An 18,327-nucleotide genomic window follows, 5' to 3' on the forward strand; every position below is an offset into this window, starting at 1 on the left:
ACCCAGGCGCTGCCAGAAACCAACTGGGCTAGAGGTTGGCGTCTAATCCAAAGAGCCGTTACAGCTTGTCAATGGGACAGATGGCCGGCGATCCCAGCGGCCAACAAAGCATGCAGAAAGACGGGGCTCCTCAGTGCTGCTCCGAGGGGGCATGTACTCGGTATATATGACGGCTCATTTACATATGAATGGGGGAACAGAGACAAGAGCCAGGGCGCGCGAGGCTCGTGCCCGCGAGTCATCAGCGGTCACGTCGGCTTTTGTCCCCAACTTCAGTCTGAACCTAACGTTACATAAAAAATTAAAAACAAGAACTATTAAGTTAAATGCAACCAGAGTTGGGTTAAATAAAGAGCCTCCTCTTTTAGCTGAAACAAATAAGATAGAATCAATCAATGGAAATTAAAAGGATTCATAACATTGCTCTGAAATCTAATTATAACTAATTATAACCAGGTCAGTGTCTCAAGCTCCTTTTGAAAAAACGACAAACACCCCATTCAACATTTAATTCCTAATGTTTATATTCTTAAGCACTCTCTTTTAATGTGTGAAACAACTATCTGCTAATTCTCGCTTTGCATCATTAGTCCCTGGGTGTATGTCATGCTTGATTGTGAGCCATCAGTGCACCTATAAGGATTAGTGCATCACTCTGTAAAAAAACAACTAATGTGATTTGGACGGGATGAGCCATTTGTGAAGTACACATTTGTTAAAAGCCTTTAGCCTCTCGAAAGCAGCCTGAAACAGTGCGGTCACTAAAAGATCATCCCTGTATTTGAAAGTTTTAATGGTCGGCTCTGGTATAATTAAAGTTAGTAATGCTTTTTAACTCAAACACTTATTTTTGGTTGTAAATAATATGAACACCCTCTCGTGGCTGTGTGCATCTCTGCGAATTTGCATGTATTGTGTAAGGGTAGATATGCACTATTACATGCATTTTGGTTTGCAGTGATCCACTGTTACAGCTTTATTGTTGCAGTACACTGCTGATCATCTGGCTGCTGGGTGTTAAGATTGTAGCCGCTGTAAGTTTATAGATACATAGAACAATTATAATTACATTCTTATTTTCTGAAATTCGTCTTTAGTTATTTTTATGATCTACAGCACTATACCTTTGTAACCACATTTTAGAAATATAACATGTGCTTTAGGTCCTCTTACATGTTTATACTATTACATTATTAAATGCTCAAGTTGCATTGCATTATATTATACTATAAATTAAACTATACATGAAATACTCAAACTTAAGGTACACATTGTACTATAGCACACATAGTACACAGTGTACTGTAATGTTCAATAATGTATGCATTACATGCCCTGCTAATGTGCAAACAGTTATTATGACTATGATCATTATGACCATCAATTAAAATGATCAGTAGTAGTGACATAGAGCTAACTTTATTGCAGTCAAATAGCTGGCTGAGAGTTTGACACAACCCTCCATTTCCGGATGATAGTGTTGAGAACAGTAGATGCAGCTTTAAATAAAAAACGGAAAGCACAACCATATCGGGCACTTGCCTTCAAAATAAGGGCACACCGTAGTTTAATATAAACAAACGGGAGATGAAAATAGTTTATTTCAATCCAAAACAGCTTTGACCATACAATTATATTGATGTGCTTACCAAAGAGCTCACAAACAGCGTTTTTTTACATTAAATATAGTTTTGTATCCAGACCCGAACTCTTATTTTGACAGTGGCGAGGCGGCTTTTCCTTGAGACCCACACAGTGCTTGTTCGTCAGAGAATACGCTCTTCTGAGGTCACTGATCCCCGGGGGCGAGACTGGTCCGCCGCTATATAATCTTCCCGGCTCGGTGGATGAAACCAGCGCACTGAGCATCAGCTAACGAGATAAAGAAAACATACACTGACCAAACAAACATGGTGAAGATCAGTTTCCAGACAGTTTCGGCGCAGAAGCCTGAAAAAGAGATCGATGAAGACAAGATCATTATACCCCAGGCTCACGTGAGTTGGCACTATTTGCTTTTCTTTTCTTTTGTGTTGTGCCATTTGTCTTGTGTGTCAGTATAGCATTAGGACACATTTTGCACATCCAATAGAGAGATTAACGCTCATTTGGTTGAAGATGTATTGTTTGATTTACCTGTATCTGCATCATCATGTCACTTGCTGAGATTTTATTTTGACCTGGTAATTAATGCATGACCTTTTTGTTAATGCATTCAACCTTGTTTTCCTTAAAATATGATGTTGCAGTTCGTTATTTATTTATTTTTGTATGCTACTGAATGGTGAAAATCACTCTGTAGTGCAGTTTATTATATATATATATATATTATGCAGTTACTGCTAAAACACTATTTCTGACAGTAAAAAAAGAAGAAGCTTAATTTATTGTATTGTCATAATAATAATGGAAAATATCCATCCCAGCCTGGGGATGTTGACATTACGTCACCTTGTTTGGTCACCGCGAGGACACACTGCAGATGGCTGTCCTGTAATTGTGCCATCAGCAGAATATCACACAAGTAATCTGAATGGTTTATACGTGCATGTAATATAAGTCTAAGTATACATGTATACATGTACAATCTTCCATTGTGTCAGAATAGGCGGTAGGCGTGCAAATAGCCTGGTTTCTGTCGACGCGAGTAAACAACAGAACTGTAGTAGAATCACTGCACCAGTTAGTGGCGTCACGAGACGTCATGCCACGGGGATCCTGCAGGGAGCGCCCTAGAAACGATGAGCCTGTGATTGAGAGTGGCAATCTGGGTTTAATGAGTGTTGTGTATGAACAGTGCACATGATCTGAAGGCGTAGCTTTTTATCTATCAAAATTGGCATTATAAAATCTGAGCAAAAATATGGACAAATAGCAGTTTGTCCGTCAGGATTCCTGCATCATATGAATGAATGAATGAATGAATATATACTTTATTAATCCTCAAGGGGAAATTTCGTGTCATGTAGCAGCCATTTACACAGAAAATAAGATAAGATATAAAAACAACAGTGATGAAAGATATATGCAATAATAATACTAATAGAATAAAGATAAAAATAACAACAACAATAAAATAGCTGGATGATATCAGTAAGATCAAGTTATTCAGAAAGGGGGGTTCAGAGAGGAACTGAAAATCTCATTGTGTTACAATGGCAACTGCTTTTCTGCAACCTATCTGCAACATGGCATATCCCAAATCCTTAGCTTTCAGGCTCAAATTTTCAAACAGGGCTGAACTGGTATTTTGAACCAAAATGAAACAAATTGCTCTAAAGCAGATAGAAGTCATGTCCTTCTCCTTTCTGGACCACCTCCCAGGAGTTAAACATAATTCGATATCTGGCACACAATGGATGTACGTCTGTCTAAGCCTCCTCCTTTTCCCCCCCATCACATTGTACACAATGATACCACTTGGTGACGTATCCATCGCTTACGTACACACCACTTTTTCACCTGTTTGTTACGTCAACAGAAGAATATGACATGTATCTATTCTGATTGGCTGCGACAGTCGGCCAGGCATCAGAGCCAATGTGTGTAGATCTATTAATGTGTCCGCCTCTGCTGAGGGACTCCTCCACGCAATTCCTTTGGCTTTGACTCCCACTGAGGGTGCAAGGGAACTAACAAATATGGAGTGTGGAAGTAGGCCTCCAAGAATAGACCCAGACGGCCACATGCCAGCATCTTCGTCAGAGCCTGGCGCAATCTGTTCTCCCTGCTTCCGCTCTCCATAGCAACAGTAGTACGGAGAGTCAGCAGACTGTGGGTGGGCATCTGATATGTCTCATTCCAGTCCGTCCTACGTCTCTCAGATCTCCTCTCCTGACTGACGACTTTGCAACCACCTCCTGTCAGAATTAACAAGTGTTCCGTTTTCGTCTTTTGTCCAGGAGAACATGGCAGTGTGAGAGGACATTACGTCCACTGATACTCCATCACAGACGGGGATAGGAGTAATATCGAGTTAACTAGCAAGCCCAGGGATGAAAAAAAATAAAAAAGATCAAATCTTTACAGTATTCTGTTGCCCTGCTTCATTAAAACGTAATAACACTCCTCCAGAGACATCAAACAAACAAAAAGACAGATTTTTCTTGGCTGCAGCATCACATAAAAATGGAAAACCTGACATGTTCTTTGCATCATTTTGCACCTTATGTTGTGAAAACTTTGGGGTCCTGCTAAAATACCATGTAATACCATCATGTCAAAGGATACAGGTTACGTTTACACAGCAATCTCTTGGCAAACTGACTTTTCCTTGTGGATCTCTAACCAAACTGCTAATCTCTTCACAGGGGCAGCTGGTTCTTCCCGTCAGGCACAAGAAGCCCTTTCCGACTGGCCTGTGCTGCCTGACCTTTGGCCTGGTGGTCTTCATGTCAGGACTGGTGCTGTCCTCTATCTATGTCTATCGCTACTACTTTATACCTCAGGTCAGTTCACTTCTGGATCCCTTTCCTGAGTTTATATCCTGAACCCAGTGGCACAGAATGTTTAATGAACAGAAAGAAAAAAAGAAACCTAAAGTGACTGTCACATGCTAATTTAGCTCTATTTCGCCTCATTAGCAGATCCCAGAAGACAGCTTGTTCCACTGCCGGGTCGTCTATGAGGACTCGGTGTACGCTCCTCTGAGGGGACGACAGGAACTCGAGGAGAATGTTGGCATTTACCTCGACGATAACTACGAGCAGATCAGTGTCCCCGTACCACACTTTGGAGGCAGTGACCCCGCTGATATCATCCACGACTTTCAGAGGGTAGGTCAACGCCTCCATATGTTCACCGGGTTGCTCTCATTGCATTTTGTTGTTCGTATTTCATTATCGCTGAGGTTGTAATCTTGTTTTGAATTGATTACAGGGTCTCACAGCTTATTATGACATCGCCTTGGACAAATGCTACATCACAGAGCTGAACACAACCTTGGTGATGCCTCCGCGGAGCCTGTGGGAGCTGCTCGTCAACGTCAAGGTGAGGCCCGCGGAGATGAATCACAGCGCATTCCCATCTTCCGGCATGCGGTGTTCTTCCCATCGACCGATCGACTGAGTGATTCATTTTGTTGTGTTTTCTTTGCCACAGAGAGGGACGTACCTTCCTCAGACTTACATCATCCAGGAGGAGATGGTGGTCACAGGGAGGGTGAGAAACATGAGGCAGCTGGGCCCGTTCATCCACAGACTCTGCTATGGCAAAGAAACCTACCGCCTCAGACGCCGCAGTCAGCACAGACGTGAGTGCTCTCGTCCACTTCCTTTCTCCAATCTACTCAGGCAGTATGAGATGCTAAATGACGAACGATGGGTCACTTCTGCTAATTTATGCCCCTCTTTCGCACCAACACCAGTAAGTGTTGAGTAATGTGACCGGGCAGAGAAACAAATACAACCAAAACCAAATAGGGGCTTCCTGGTGTACATTTCAGTAATTGTGTTTCTGACAGCCTGGCAGCCTGATTATCATGTCAGTGTTTGTGTATGTGGGCGCAGCCCGGGAACTTCCTGCTAAGTGAGTCACTGGTAGTGCAGTGGACACATCCACACAGTAAGGAGGAGGCAGTGATGCCGCCTTTGATTGGTGTGAGAGATGTGATGCAACTAGCTTCCCCTCAGCACATATATGGATGTGCTTTGTAGGGATGACATGCAGGCTTTGTCGCGCTATAAATAATATCACTGCTGCACAACTCCACTGCTTGGTGTTTTTTTCTAAATGCTTCTTTTTTTCTTTCTTCTTCAAGGTATTGAGAGGCGCAATGCAAAGAGGTGCCACAGCATTCGTCACTTCGAGAACACGTTTGTGGTTGAGACCGTCATCTGCGACCGGTTCTAAATCTGAGGCAGAAATAACAGCCATCCAACTCTGAACGCATACCTCTTGAATTCTTTAGGCTTTTAACTGCACTTTAAGAGCAAGTGTTTGTCCAACAGTTTTACTTTTTGTTTTTTTGTCTCAAGTTGAAAATGCTCTTTTATTGTCCATGTACAATGTCAATGTCTTTTTTTATTCACGGTCTGTGTTTTACATGTGTTGGGATATATCTGTAGCTTGTCGAGCAGTGCATACAATGTTATAATGTGTGTGAGTTTGTTACATCAGACTAAGACTTGATTTAGATTTATTTTAGGAATGACCTTATTGTTATTTAGTAACCCAGTGCACTGTGGGTGATGAAATGAATATTTTAAAGCTGTTTGCATGGTGCACTCATGTTAATATTTGTTTCTTCGTTGTTTTTTAATTTCGTTTTGTATGTCATGAAATGGCGCAACATACCTCATGTACTTTAGACGTTTCTTTGCTGGTTTGTATCATTAATGAAGGGTGTATATAACTTTGATTGTTCCTAAGCAATATATACTGTAAATTGATTTTCTTCTGGAGCTCATATTGTTACACGCATAGATTTTTTTTATCTAAAATCGACTTGTTTTGTCTCTTTATTTCCTTCGGTTTCACACTTGACTGCTCCTTGGATATAATGGCTTTAGACTGTAATTAGTAGCAGTGCTTCAGAGGGATAGAAGGAACCAAAGTCTGCTGTCAGAGATGCTATGCTTCATGTTATGGGTATATGAAATATTTAGAAAGAGTGCTTTTTTGTTTAGATCACTTACTGTAGATGATATCAAAGGCTAAAACATTGTCCTGCTCTTCCTCCTCTCCACTTGGATTTCAGCCTGTTGTCTTTAGCTCTCGCCAGTTCCCAATCCATCCTATTCTGGCATTCTGATCTCTACAATGACAATTTGTCCAAATTTAAAAAGAAGTTGGGGTGTCTTTTTAATGTAAAACTTGGAGCAAATAAGTCTCTGTTGAGAGAGACCTGTGACATGTGCTCATATTGCATTGTCCTGGATACTTTATTTCACTGTACAGTCGATTCTTCTTGTAATATCTTGCTGCTTTAAGAATAAATTATCAAACTCTTCCGTGTGTTGAATGTTCAACAGCAACAGTGTCAGTAAATCATACACATTGCGAATATGGACATTGTAGGGTAGAGTAGTTGGTGATTATTTCAATATGTGCACTTTGTAATAAGGCATCTAGTCTTTATAAAGTATAGTAATATACAATATGACAGCTGCAGACACAATGTAGTGGGACAAACTCAAACCCCTCATCAGGCATAAAATTGAGTGAGGTTGACGAAAGTAATCATTTCTGTAATTTTCTTTACGTGTCATGTCGTAATGCAAGGGGAGCTTTAGGTTTTATAACAGCCATCGGCCATAGAGCTAAAGCATGTGGTCTAGAATTACTAACGCATGTTGTTAGTCAACAACATCTACATAATCCACCTTGTTCAGGACTTTGCTCTGATACATAGTCATATCATGACGTTCTTGTCTGGGCTTACTTTAATTTGCAGACCACTTGCACTGAAGAAGAGAAAAATACCGTATCAAGAATCATAAAAACAAATTTCACTTCAGAAAAAACAACAGAAACAGAAATTAAAACAGAACTGAATGGAGCACAAACGAATAACATAGAAACTCAACACAGAGGAGGCTGGTGCAAACGTATCGAGACTCAAGTGATGCAAGTAAATCAAAACATGACAGTTTTATAAAATAATAAAAGTTTATACAAAAATAAACTGCATTAATATTCACCAAATCCCCTAATCGAGACTCATGAAAAACCTTCTACTGTTGCCACAAGGTAACTCTGTTCAACATGAGCAAAATAAGATAGAGAGCAGCGTAATGTACTGCAAGAGCAACTTCCCATTTGGGTTTAGCTCTGATGTTCACATCCATCAAATGTCCTCGTGAACACGGGTCAGGCTATTAATAGTTGGCTTTTAACAGATGTAATAGCATTATAGCACATTTGAAGTAAAACAATTGAATAAAAAACAGACAATGTTTGTCACCCCGCCTCAGGCTTTATTTACATAAGAAATGTACAGGATTTATACACAAATGTAACTTCTCTCCACAAAAAATAAACAACAATTCCCAGAATGCATGGGTTAAATACATTTGTGAAGCTATATTCCCAGTTTTCCTAGAAATCACTGATCGATGAAGTTACTTGTAAGTCATATTTCCTAAAACCTAAGACAATGTCAACAATTACGATAGTAATACAATATTAGTATCAATTTAAGTTGATACAAATCTGTTGTTAATGAGATATTATTTGTAACTAATGATCAATTAATAATAAGCAATTACTTTCATGTGTTTTCAGATCTCAACTGGTTGCTGTCTTGATAAGTGGTAAGTCAATATTTTAATTAATATTTAAATAAAATATGTAAGTTACATTAATTTACTTGTTCAAATTGACTTTTTATTTAAATCTACATTTTATATATCAGATGCTATTGAACTAAATTGCTCCAACGTGTATCTGCTTAACCACTTTGCGCCTTTGACTTGACTTCTTGAGCGTATACAGCAGATTGTTGGCCGATTTTACTGCGTGGAAAAGACTCGTAATCACATCAGTTAATCAGGGCGCAGGAATGGACGACCTGAAGCCATCTCTCAATCTCCTACAATTTGGGTGTCAGGGCTCTCTGAGGTTACAGAAGCGACTTCAGGCTTCCTGTCACTGGAACAAATCACATATCTGAGCTTGCAGATCCTTTCCCATCGGCCTTAAGCTCAAGCGCTGTGGTTAGATGAGATGGCACTCAGACCCGTTGCTCTTACTGCATGGCACACTTGCCTTTTCAGCTATTCTGGAAACAATAACGTCTCCTTTTCGGTTTCACTGCCCTGCTAAAGATCACGGACCAGATATCCAACCGGCTTCCTGAGTACAGATCAACTTTATCAGTCAAGTGTGTGTTCAGACCTCTGAAGTGCTGTTGGTGGCTTTTCTTTGGCTGATCATTGATATCCTGAAGGTGTGCTTGGTGCTCCTCACCTCGTGAGCGATGAAGTAGTAGCACAGAGCGTCCAGACAGCAGGTGACGTTGGACAGGCACATCGCTGTCTGTAAGAACAGGCTGATCCGGGTCTTGCTGCCGCAGTCTTGAATCATTCCTTGATGCACCTGGACATTGTGTGGATGGTCACACGTAGAGGACAGAGACACATTAGTCATCTTACAGTAACATAGAGGCCACCCAGCAGTGTGAACTCTGTTGTGGTTGTGCAGTTTGTTATCAGGCTTTTTAATGACCATCTCTTTGTATTTGCTGTTCTTGATGTCTGCTGGGTCAACATCAGTGATTAGCTTGGATTAGTTTTTTTTATTCATCTATTTATTTATCTTGGCTCCAGGATCTTTTATAATTATAAACAGCCTTTTTTTGTGTGGCTGAAATAGAATGGTCAAAGAAGACATGTTTAATACCTAAAAGAAATGAACAGTGCATAATAGGCTTCACCACTTAAATTGCTGCTCACTGCTTTCTTTGCTTCTATTTACATTTATACATACATTTAAATTGAAAAAAATAAGACCTTGAGTCACCTAAGAAATGTCTCTCAAAAGTATAGAATAGTATAACTCGTACACCTATTGGTTTGTCATCTTGCGAACCAAACCAGGCAAACAAATAACAACATCAACAAAATAATCCTGATTGCAGGAGTCACATTATGCTGAGTTTAATAAAAACAAATGGGGGAAGCACAACTTCTGACTCCAATGTCACAGCTTCTTTACACCGCCGGGGCGGTGTGCTCTCTATTCCATGTTCATGGATATCAACGCCGACATTGTAACTGTTCTCAACCCCATTCGCTGATGAAGACTATGTGTTGTGATCAAAATCTCCAGGACACCTTAATGTGAGACTGTCTTCTCATTTATTGGTTGCCCACTTTAACCTGCTTCACTCTTTTCTCTTTAGAGTTCAGTTTGCTTAAAATGAACTTGGAGTCTCTCTCACCAGGAACTGCAGGAGGATGCCCAGGTGGCTGGGGGTGAAAGGAAGCAGGAAGGCACTCAGACTGCTGTAGATGATCTTCACGCAGGCGCGGCTCTGGGGGCTGCGCTGGCCAGACTGCCGAAGCGCCCAGATGGTCTGGGCCGAACAGTAGACCACGACCAACGCAGGCCCCAGGAACCCAAACACCAGCAGGCAGATGATGATCGGAGGGCTCCAGCCTTTCTCTGAAAACCTGTGGAAGCAGTGGAAGTCCGTCTGCTCGGCCTCCCTGAAGCGAGAGGTGGTGGAAGAGACCGCTGTCAGCACCAGCGCCCAGACCACAATGCAGGTCCCCAAGGCCACTTTGGGTGAACGCAGTTGCTTGGCTTTGAACGGGTGGCAGATAGCCACCCATCGGTCCACAGCTATGCACATGATGGTGTAGATGCTGCCATATATCCCACAGAAATACAGGCTTTCCAAGACCGAACAGAAAGGTTGGAGGTAGGCAGGCCAGAGGTAATTGGTGGCGTACATTTTGAAGGGAAGAGGAAAGAGGAGGAGCAGGTCCATCAGAGCCAAGCTGCTCATGTAGATAGTTGACTCTGTCCATTTCCGCAGAAAGACACAGAACACTAAGAGCGCTGCAGCATTTAGAATCACACCAAAGAGGAAGATGGGGATGTAGATGGCCAGCTCTAAATATCTCATCAGGTGGTCCACCCCTTCCAGCGAACAGTTGCTTGTCATGGTGTCGCTGCTGTTGCTGCTGCTGCTGTCAGGGAAATAGTTTGATTTGTTTTGGTTTCAACAGCTCTATGGGTATTTCAAAGGGAATCGGTCCTTCCTGTCATTACTCTTTGTTCCCACACAGAAAAAGTATAGACACCACTGCACCAAACCATGTGAAGCTCTCCGCTGTCTGGGTTCAGAATCTGTGAACTCGTTTTTGTATCTGCCTTCAGACTTAAGGACAAAAATCATGTTAGTTTCAATCACATGCTCTGGACAGTATTTTCAATGCAAGTTTTAGATTAAATGTAATAAAGTGTAGGTTGAAATACATTGGTTTATTATTTACCACTTTCATTTAATAATATGATATAATACATAATAATAAATATGATATGAATGAATACAGCTTGATCTTTGACATGTTTAAGTGCACTTGCCTTTAATCAAGACACACGTAACACAAACACAAATAAAGAGTTCCATGAGGCGTTAGTGATTTCAACACAAAGTGTCTCTAATTTTAGAATATTTACAATGAAAGTCTGTCTTTTAATTTAATTATATAAACAAAAGTGCTATTGTTCTGAGATTTAAATGCAACACATTTTTATGTATATCGTGCAGTGAAAAATAGTTGCTCTCTTACCTCACGGATGCCAGTCTGTCAGTGGAACATTGAGTGTGACTGACTGTCTGTCTGCTTGATGCCAGACACACTTCTGCTTTCTCTACCTTTGCTGTTTCATCACCACTTCCTGAGTCATGCCCAACATCACGCTTTTGTCTTGAGACGTGTATTACAGCCATTTCAAATCAAGCCCTCCTACTTTCATATGCTTTTTAATGAAATGTGCAGACATGATCACTGCAAATTCCTACAGAAAATAAGATTACATTTGTGATCGCAGCACTGGCAGGTTTCACAGCACTCACTGGTTTTAACAGACAACATCACATCACTTCAATCCTGGCTTCTCTTCACTGGCTCCCTGTTCGTCTCAGAATTTATTTCAAGATTTTACTGATCACTTTTAAAGCATGTCTAGGTCCGGCCCCAAGCTACATAGCAGAAATGTTGACCCCGTATGAGTCAAATTGCAGCTTCTAAACGTGACTATGCTTTTGCCATCGGCTTTCAAACCACCAGCATGAGGAGATAAGGCCGCCAGAATCATTGGTCTCTTTTAAAAGACAATATTTACCCCATCTTTACAGGCTGGCTTTCATGCTATATTTAATTTTTTACTGCTTTTAATTAGTCTTTATTTCTTTCATTGCTTTTTCTCTAGATTTGTATTTTTTGTTTCATTTTACAAAGAGTAATTGATTAATAAAAAAAATAAGCCTCAAACTAAACGGTAATTGAAATAATCATTATTTGCAGCCCTAATAATAATAATACTATCAAATCCAATGCTAAAAAGACAACATTCATCCAGTGAACTAGAATGATCGGATAAACAAGATAAAGAGACGTGAGCCGCTCTGAGAGACTGAGCCACAGCGATGGTTTCAGGTCTAAATGCCAACCTCAGCATGTGAACATGCTCACAATGACAGTGCTAACATGTTGAGCAGGCATAATGTTTGTCATGTTCACCATGTTGTGGTATTGTATTTCCTCAGACTGGAATTTCCATCGCTGTAAAAATAAATTAAAAAAAAGAAGTTAAATTGGTTGTGATTGTTCATTGCATCTCGTGCATGCAAGTGTTCACATTGTGTCCTTGTGGCTCTACTTTTTAGGTCAAAGACCAGTTTGTTTACAGTACCTTTCGATCTCTTCATCATATATCAATCTATCAGTGATCACTAATAAAGCGTGGTGACTCAAACTGTGATTTATATACTAGTGTTAATAGTGCTATTAGTATGAGTGTCTGCAGAAATCAGTCTTCAGACTTTAAATGTGCACCATTAGATATTCAGAGCATTAATAGAGCAGCAATCAAATATCTAGTAGAGTATTGTGTGTGTGTTGTAATCTGAGATTCTCTCTGTTCTCTGTGCTCTGTGCTGACAGCCATGTGGAGGCAATAGATATGCTCTAAATTCCGTATGGAGAACCTTTAAATCAGTCTTTCCCAAAGTCTTTAATTAAACACAAACAGTAGCCACAGACATTTGACATCGTATTTATTGGATTTATTTATTCAACCTAATTCTCACAAAATAATCGAGCAGTGACATTACCATGGCAACATCCAGCTGTATGGCTGAGGACTCTGAGGCGTACAGAAAGGAGATACAGTAATGTTACTAAAACCATTTTCAAAACCAACAAAAACACTACTTACGCAATTGCTAAATAAATTCATCCAACTTTTTTGCCCGACAAGTAGGAACAAACAACTTAACTACCCTGTTTACGTACACTGAGGCAGCCTTTCTCAAATGTTTTCTCCTAATTTTGACTCTACAAATGTTTGTAAAGTGAAATACAAACTTGTTCACGGGTGACACCAAGGAAATATTTTAGACATGATTTGGGCTCACGTTGAAAGACTAATAAAAACCTCATGTGTATCTTTCTTAATAAATGACACAAGTAGGACAGAGACTGACAAGAGCACACACATGCACACGCACACACACACACACACACACACACACACACACACACACTGCATGTACAAATAAAAGCAAACACGTGCAGAATACTCCGCATCAGAAAAACAAACAGCCCGCAAACGTAAAAAAAAACCTCATAGGAGCATGCAAGATCAAGAAAAATACAACGTGAAGGACCTAGACATGCTGAGATTTCCACTGGAAGAGCCAGCCAGTTTCTAACATTATGCCTTCAGTAGCAAGTGGACATGTTTCGCAACAGTTACGTGTGTCGACAGGAGGAAATCTGTAAAAAGTCAATCAAGGAACCTGCCACAATTTTCAGCATCTACAGCGAAGCGAAAGACACGACTCGGATCGAAAGAAAGAGCTAAAGAGGCGTAAGAGAAACATAGACATTCAAACACACGCACACACAGATGCATACTAGGTGGGACGTGTTCACTCTAGGAGGCGGTGAATTTCCTGAGTGTGATGACGATGAGGGCGAGAAGGACCGACGCTCCCAGGAAGACCGCTATGACAATGGCTGTGATGGCCCCCGGCCCCAGCACCCCTGCACACGCACACACACACACACACTTTGAATCATTTGAACACACGTGATTGACACAGATTTGATGGAGGAAGTGTCGGCCTTACCCTCGTCCTCGTCGAGGGCCTGAGAGTGTGTGATGTCCTCGTAGTCGAAGGTGAAGGACGGCTCCGTCATGTCCTGGAACGGGTCTTTGGTGGTAACGTCACCGGGGGGTTCTCCAGACATGGTGTCCTGGTTGTCTCTGGTTGTCGAGTCTGCGGCTGTCTCTGCAGATCACGAAGAAGAAGAAAAACATGTCCTACTTGCGCTTCTTTTTAACGTGGCCGATCTCGATGCAGGGACCTAACTTCTGCTCCGTATTGACTTTCTGCTTGTTTTCTTTTGGTGGTAATTTCACTGACAAGGCGCACAGCTTTGCTAATGGCTGTGTTTGGCTTTTTTTTCTGGACGCGGAGGCCTCTGGGATGCAGAGCCACACACATGGCCCCGTCTGTAATGACCCCAACAGCCTCCCTCTGTCTCACTGGGCTAACGGCTTGGGCCTGGGCATAAGGATGTCTTTGTAGAGGACGGGCATGCCGCAGGTAGCCTCCTGACGTGTTCAAGGGTCCAATCAAGATTGTCCATAATTGTCCTTTAATCAAGGTTTGGTTCATTATTTCATTGGAGTATGTCTTTTTTGCTTTAGCACCAACTTGCTTGCGGGAAGAGCCAGTGATTTGCTGACTGCATGAAGCTCAGGTTGTGTACAACTGTCTCTGCAATCAATCAGTCGGTTTTCTTTCCTTCCCAAATTGCCCTCTGCCATTCATCCCCTCTGAGCATTAAGTGACCCTGAAACCATTCACACCTCTACAGTAGCCTTAAATAAACCACCAAAATGATCACTGTTGACATCTTTATAATAACTGGACAGCTGTCTTTTGAAATTCAGAGGCACATTCTTCACACACAAGCCCACCCACTCACTGATTCACGCATCCCATCCTCAACTCTTCGCATACCAACAAAACCGGATACAAACATATTTGCACTCAGTTTATTTAACGTTACATATTTACTTTGTAGCCTCTGACGCCTTCGGTAAACTTCTTCACCCTGCTTTATCTTTCCTCTCCGTCACTGTCAAAGAAGCCTCTTATTATCGCTTTCCTCGATTAATAAAGCCCTCCTGCATCTGATATAATGATATAATATAAAGAGTTTAACGTCAGCGTGTTAGCTTTGCTGTCGCCTAAATTCTGATATGCACTTCTGATGCGAGTATTTTGATGCTGCTGTGTTGACTCTTGAGTCGTGTGCAGCTTCCTGTCCTGTAGCTGGCTAGAGGTTCGGAGGCCCGGGCCTCCGGCCAGCTCAGTCATCAATGAGGCCTTCAGCCGAGCACAAAAGGCAGCTTGTGCGGTCACGGAGGGCGTCGGGCTGCAACCAGTAACAACCGGCCAGGCCCCAAACCAGGCACCGGCTGGGCCCTGGATGTCAAACAAACTTGTTTATTAAATAGTCCCTGTGTGTAAAAGGCCGTGCCTTCTGGACAGATTGATTTAATAAGAAGGCAAAAAATAATAACGTGATGTTTCCATGAGGAAGAGTTCAGTCGAGCTTGTAATTTCTGTGAAAGGGAATCAACGTCTCGAGGCCCTGAGAGAGAAAAAAGATCATTCTTAGTACCCCGTCATCAACACCACCCGTCATGTGGTGTGTCACGCTCATCTGTTTGCTGATAACTTCCATCAGTTTGAACTATTTGTTCGTTACCTTTAGCTAACCCGCTGCTACAACTGTGCTTTCATTACTTTTCTGGTCAGGAATCACTGCACTGAGTCACACTTTTTAAAGACATGACTCCTTGTGTCAATCAAGAACCCTCCTTCTCTATACACAAGTCCAGGCTCACGAAAGCCTGGCAGACTGGAGGGAAAGCTGCTTCCAGCCTCTGAAAACACAGAAAGCCATTTGTTGGTACCTCAAGCCTCTTCGGTCAGGATTTCACACCAGCCAGAGAGATGACAAAACGCACAGGACGGGTGTGTGAAAAGCAACCTGCCCAAGCATCGAAAACCCAAACATGACATTGTTGCTGTGGTGTGTCCCTGTTTCACCCTCCTTAAATAGGTGGCGGTCGCATTTTACATTGGAAAATATTTGACCAGCGCATTTTTTAAATTCTATTCTGAAATGAGGAAAGTAGGAATGGGGTTTCAGAACGAGTGACCCTTCTCTGTATTGTAGTACACGCCTCTTTCACATTGCCAGATGTGCCGCTGGTTCAGTCACTGAGTCAGTTGGTTACTGGTTGGTTTACTGTACATACCAACCCATAAGAGATGGCTGCAGGGGGAAAACTCAGTGTGAATTAGTAAAATTTCTCCTGCCTGTATTTATTTGAGTCTTCTGAGGTGTTGAAATGCGTTTCCACTTTAAAATTGAGAAGAGGCCACAGGACACTACTAGGAAGGTCTAGGCAGGTCATGGCACCTCAATGTTAGAAACCCTGACATAGTGTTTGGAACAGAGACTTTTTCTCTTTCACCGTAGGCTTTGTAAAAGGTGACAGCCAGGTTTAGTTTTTTCACAGGACAGGCAGAAAAATTGTCGACTTGCTACATCCACGTCGTCCCATTGCCCTCTTGACCTCTACTGTGGCCTCTGGACCCGAGAGCTGCTCTGCTGTGTCCAAAGCTTGTTGGTTTGAGTGAAAGAAAGAACAGTGAGTGTGCTTATCTGTCAAGTCTTAAGGAGCACTGAGAACCAGAGGATGCTCTGTGTAAACACTTTTACAAAATGTTCACAGTTGCAGCCATTCAATCTGTCTGCTACTTACTACCACGTCTTAAATCTCTCCACCCACATGAAATAAACTCCACACTTGTGGACGTTTCACTACCTCAAACCGATGCGACACAGAATCACTTCAACTTTATAGCTGGAGTCAGAGGGCAGCAGCGATTCACTTTCATATGAGCATCAGGCCCCGTGAAAGCAACAAAAATCATCCTGTCAAGTCAAAAAAGCAACGTTCACAGCTCCCAGTCTCAACAACGGCATCATTTCAATCAGGCTACAGTACCACCTCCAGTAAAGAGGGCAAAAATGACACGTATACTCACATCTTAGATTTGCCTACATACAGCAGACAAGCTAACAACTATACGCTTTAGGAATATAAAACCTTAAACCTATCTATCCTGCAGTGTTCCACAGGACAAAGCATCAAAAATAATCAGCAACGATTTAAAATTACCCAATCTTTCTAGAACAAGAGGCTAATGACTTAATTCAGAATTTCTTAAAACAATTTGTTTTCGCCTTATTTTTTTAAAGAACGTTTTTTCTTTTTTTAACTTTCATTTCAACAGTGACACCGATTTTTTTCTTTTCCATAAATCAGACTTATCTCCTAACCACATAAATGAAATAAGCATATCGATCACACTCAAAAGGAGGTTTTACCTGTGTGTACAAAGGCTACCAAGAGGCTGAGGAGCACCAGGAGGAGGAATCTACAGATGCTGCTGCTGTGGCCCATGGTGGTGGCTGTGAGGGACGAGAGGTCTCCAAAACTCCTTCGAACTTCAAACAAGTAGCGGACCATGGAAGAGGAGCAGGAGAAGAGGACAGGAGAGTGCAGGAGGGGCAGAGGTAGGCGACTGCGGGGCGAGAGAAGGGGTGGGACTAGGTGTGCACAGGACTGTCTGGACAGTGTGGACTTTGTGAGCACATCACCGAAGGGCCCACCCACTCCAGAACTCCTCCGGCCACATAGTCGGGTGTGAGGGGTAAACATTCGGTAGCCGCTGACCTTGGCTGGGTCACACCACGAAACTTTCCTCCTGTGACTTACTCCTGGGGAAAATATGTGACGGGAAAGGAGTTTGTCAAATCAAAAAGGTGGTGGAAGGTATTACGATCTAAAATAATCTCCCATAATGGAACTAAAGCTGTCAAATACAAATAGTATGTATATATAGATAGTACACGTTTATTTTTGATCCGAGTCAGTGATTTTCAACCACTGCGCTGCGGCATACCAGTGTGCTGTGAGAGATAGTCATGTGTGCCGTGGGAAAATGCCTAATTTCACTTAATCGGTCCAAAAAAAAACTAATTTAGTTGCTGCAAATCATTTTTCATTGTTCAACGTCTGAGCCTGCAATACAGAGGCTGGCCTAGTAATTAAATACTCCATGTCAGTAGGTAGCGCAATAATTATCTACCATATATGCTGTATTGTGCTACAATGTGACAGTTTGTAACGTTTTGGGTTGTTGTTGTGCCGCAGGCTTTTTTTTAAATTGTAGAAAATGTGTCACGGCTCAAAAAAGGTTGAAAAACACTGATCTGAGTGACAAGAGCAATTAGCCTGAGAAAGTAAGGGGTTGGATTTTTGCTAAGGTTTGTCCTGGAAAGGGAAACTAGAGGCCGTCTTGTGACGGGGTCACACAAGCCGCAACACCAAATCCGTCAAAGGGCCTAAAGTTGGAGTTACCCCACCCCCAACCTTCACTTTGTTTGCAACTACAAGTGTAAAGTTTCTTGACTGCATGTTGCCATCATGGTGACCTGTCCACAGACAGCACAGCCTCCGTGGTGGTTCCTGCTACCAAGACCACATTTTGCTAAG

General features: G+C 41.9%; 3 protein-coding genes across 3 annotated transcripts; 1 reads left to right on the forward strand and 2 right to left on the reverse strand.

Moving 5' to 3' along the window:
- Nucleotides 1-1,910: 1,910 nt before the first annotated feature.
- itm2cb (integral membrane protein 2Cb) lies at nucleotides 1,911-6,918 on the forward strand (the record flags this gene model as incomplete). Its single annotated transcript, XM_079231236.1, has 6 exons — nucleotides 1,911-1,997; nucleotides 4,311-4,448; nucleotides 4,584-4,775; nucleotides 4,879-4,989; nucleotides 5,101-5,251; nucleotides 5,759-6,918. The coding sequence occupies 6 exons, from the start codon at nucleotides 1,911-1,913 to the stop codon at nucleotides 5,848-5,850; spliced, it is 771 nt and encodes a 256-aa protein (XP_079087362.1). The 3' UTR covers nucleotides 5,851-6,918.
- Nucleotides 6,919-8,829: 1,911 nt separating this feature from the next.
- On the reverse strand, nucleotides 8,830-10,609 carry LOC306749472 (G-protein coupled receptor 55; the record flags this gene model as incomplete). The annotated part of the gene is made up of 2 exons (XM_079232773.1): nucleotides 8,830-9,036; nucleotides 9,881-10,609. 2 exons carry the CDS (start codon nucleotides 10,607-10,609, stop codon nucleotides 8,830-8,832), a joined length of 936 nt encoding a protein of 311 aa, XP_079088899.1.
- A 3,002-nt stretch (nucleotides 10,610-13,611) lies between these two features.
- Nucleotides 13,612-17,413, reverse strand: snorc (secondary ossification center associated regulator of chondrocyte maturation; the record flags this gene model as incomplete). The annotated part of the gene is made up of 3 exons (XM_079238033.1): nucleotides 17,157-17,413; nucleotides 13,808-13,969; nucleotides 13,612-13,721 (listed from the first exon to the last, which is right to left on the reverse strand). The coding sequence occupies exons 1-3, from the start codon at nucleotides 17,296-17,298 to the stop codon at nucleotides 13,612-13,614; spliced, it is 414 nt and encodes a 137-aa protein (XP_079094159.1). The 5' UTR covers nucleotides 17,299-17,413.
- Nucleotides 17,414-18,327: the final 914 nt, after the last annotated feature.

The sequence above is a fragment of the Taurulus bubalis genome, assembly GCF_910589615.1.
Source record: "Taurulus bubalis genome assembly, chromosome: 1".
NCBI lineage: Eukaryota > Metazoa > Chordata > Actinopteri > Perciformes > Cottidae > Taurulus > Taurulus bubalis.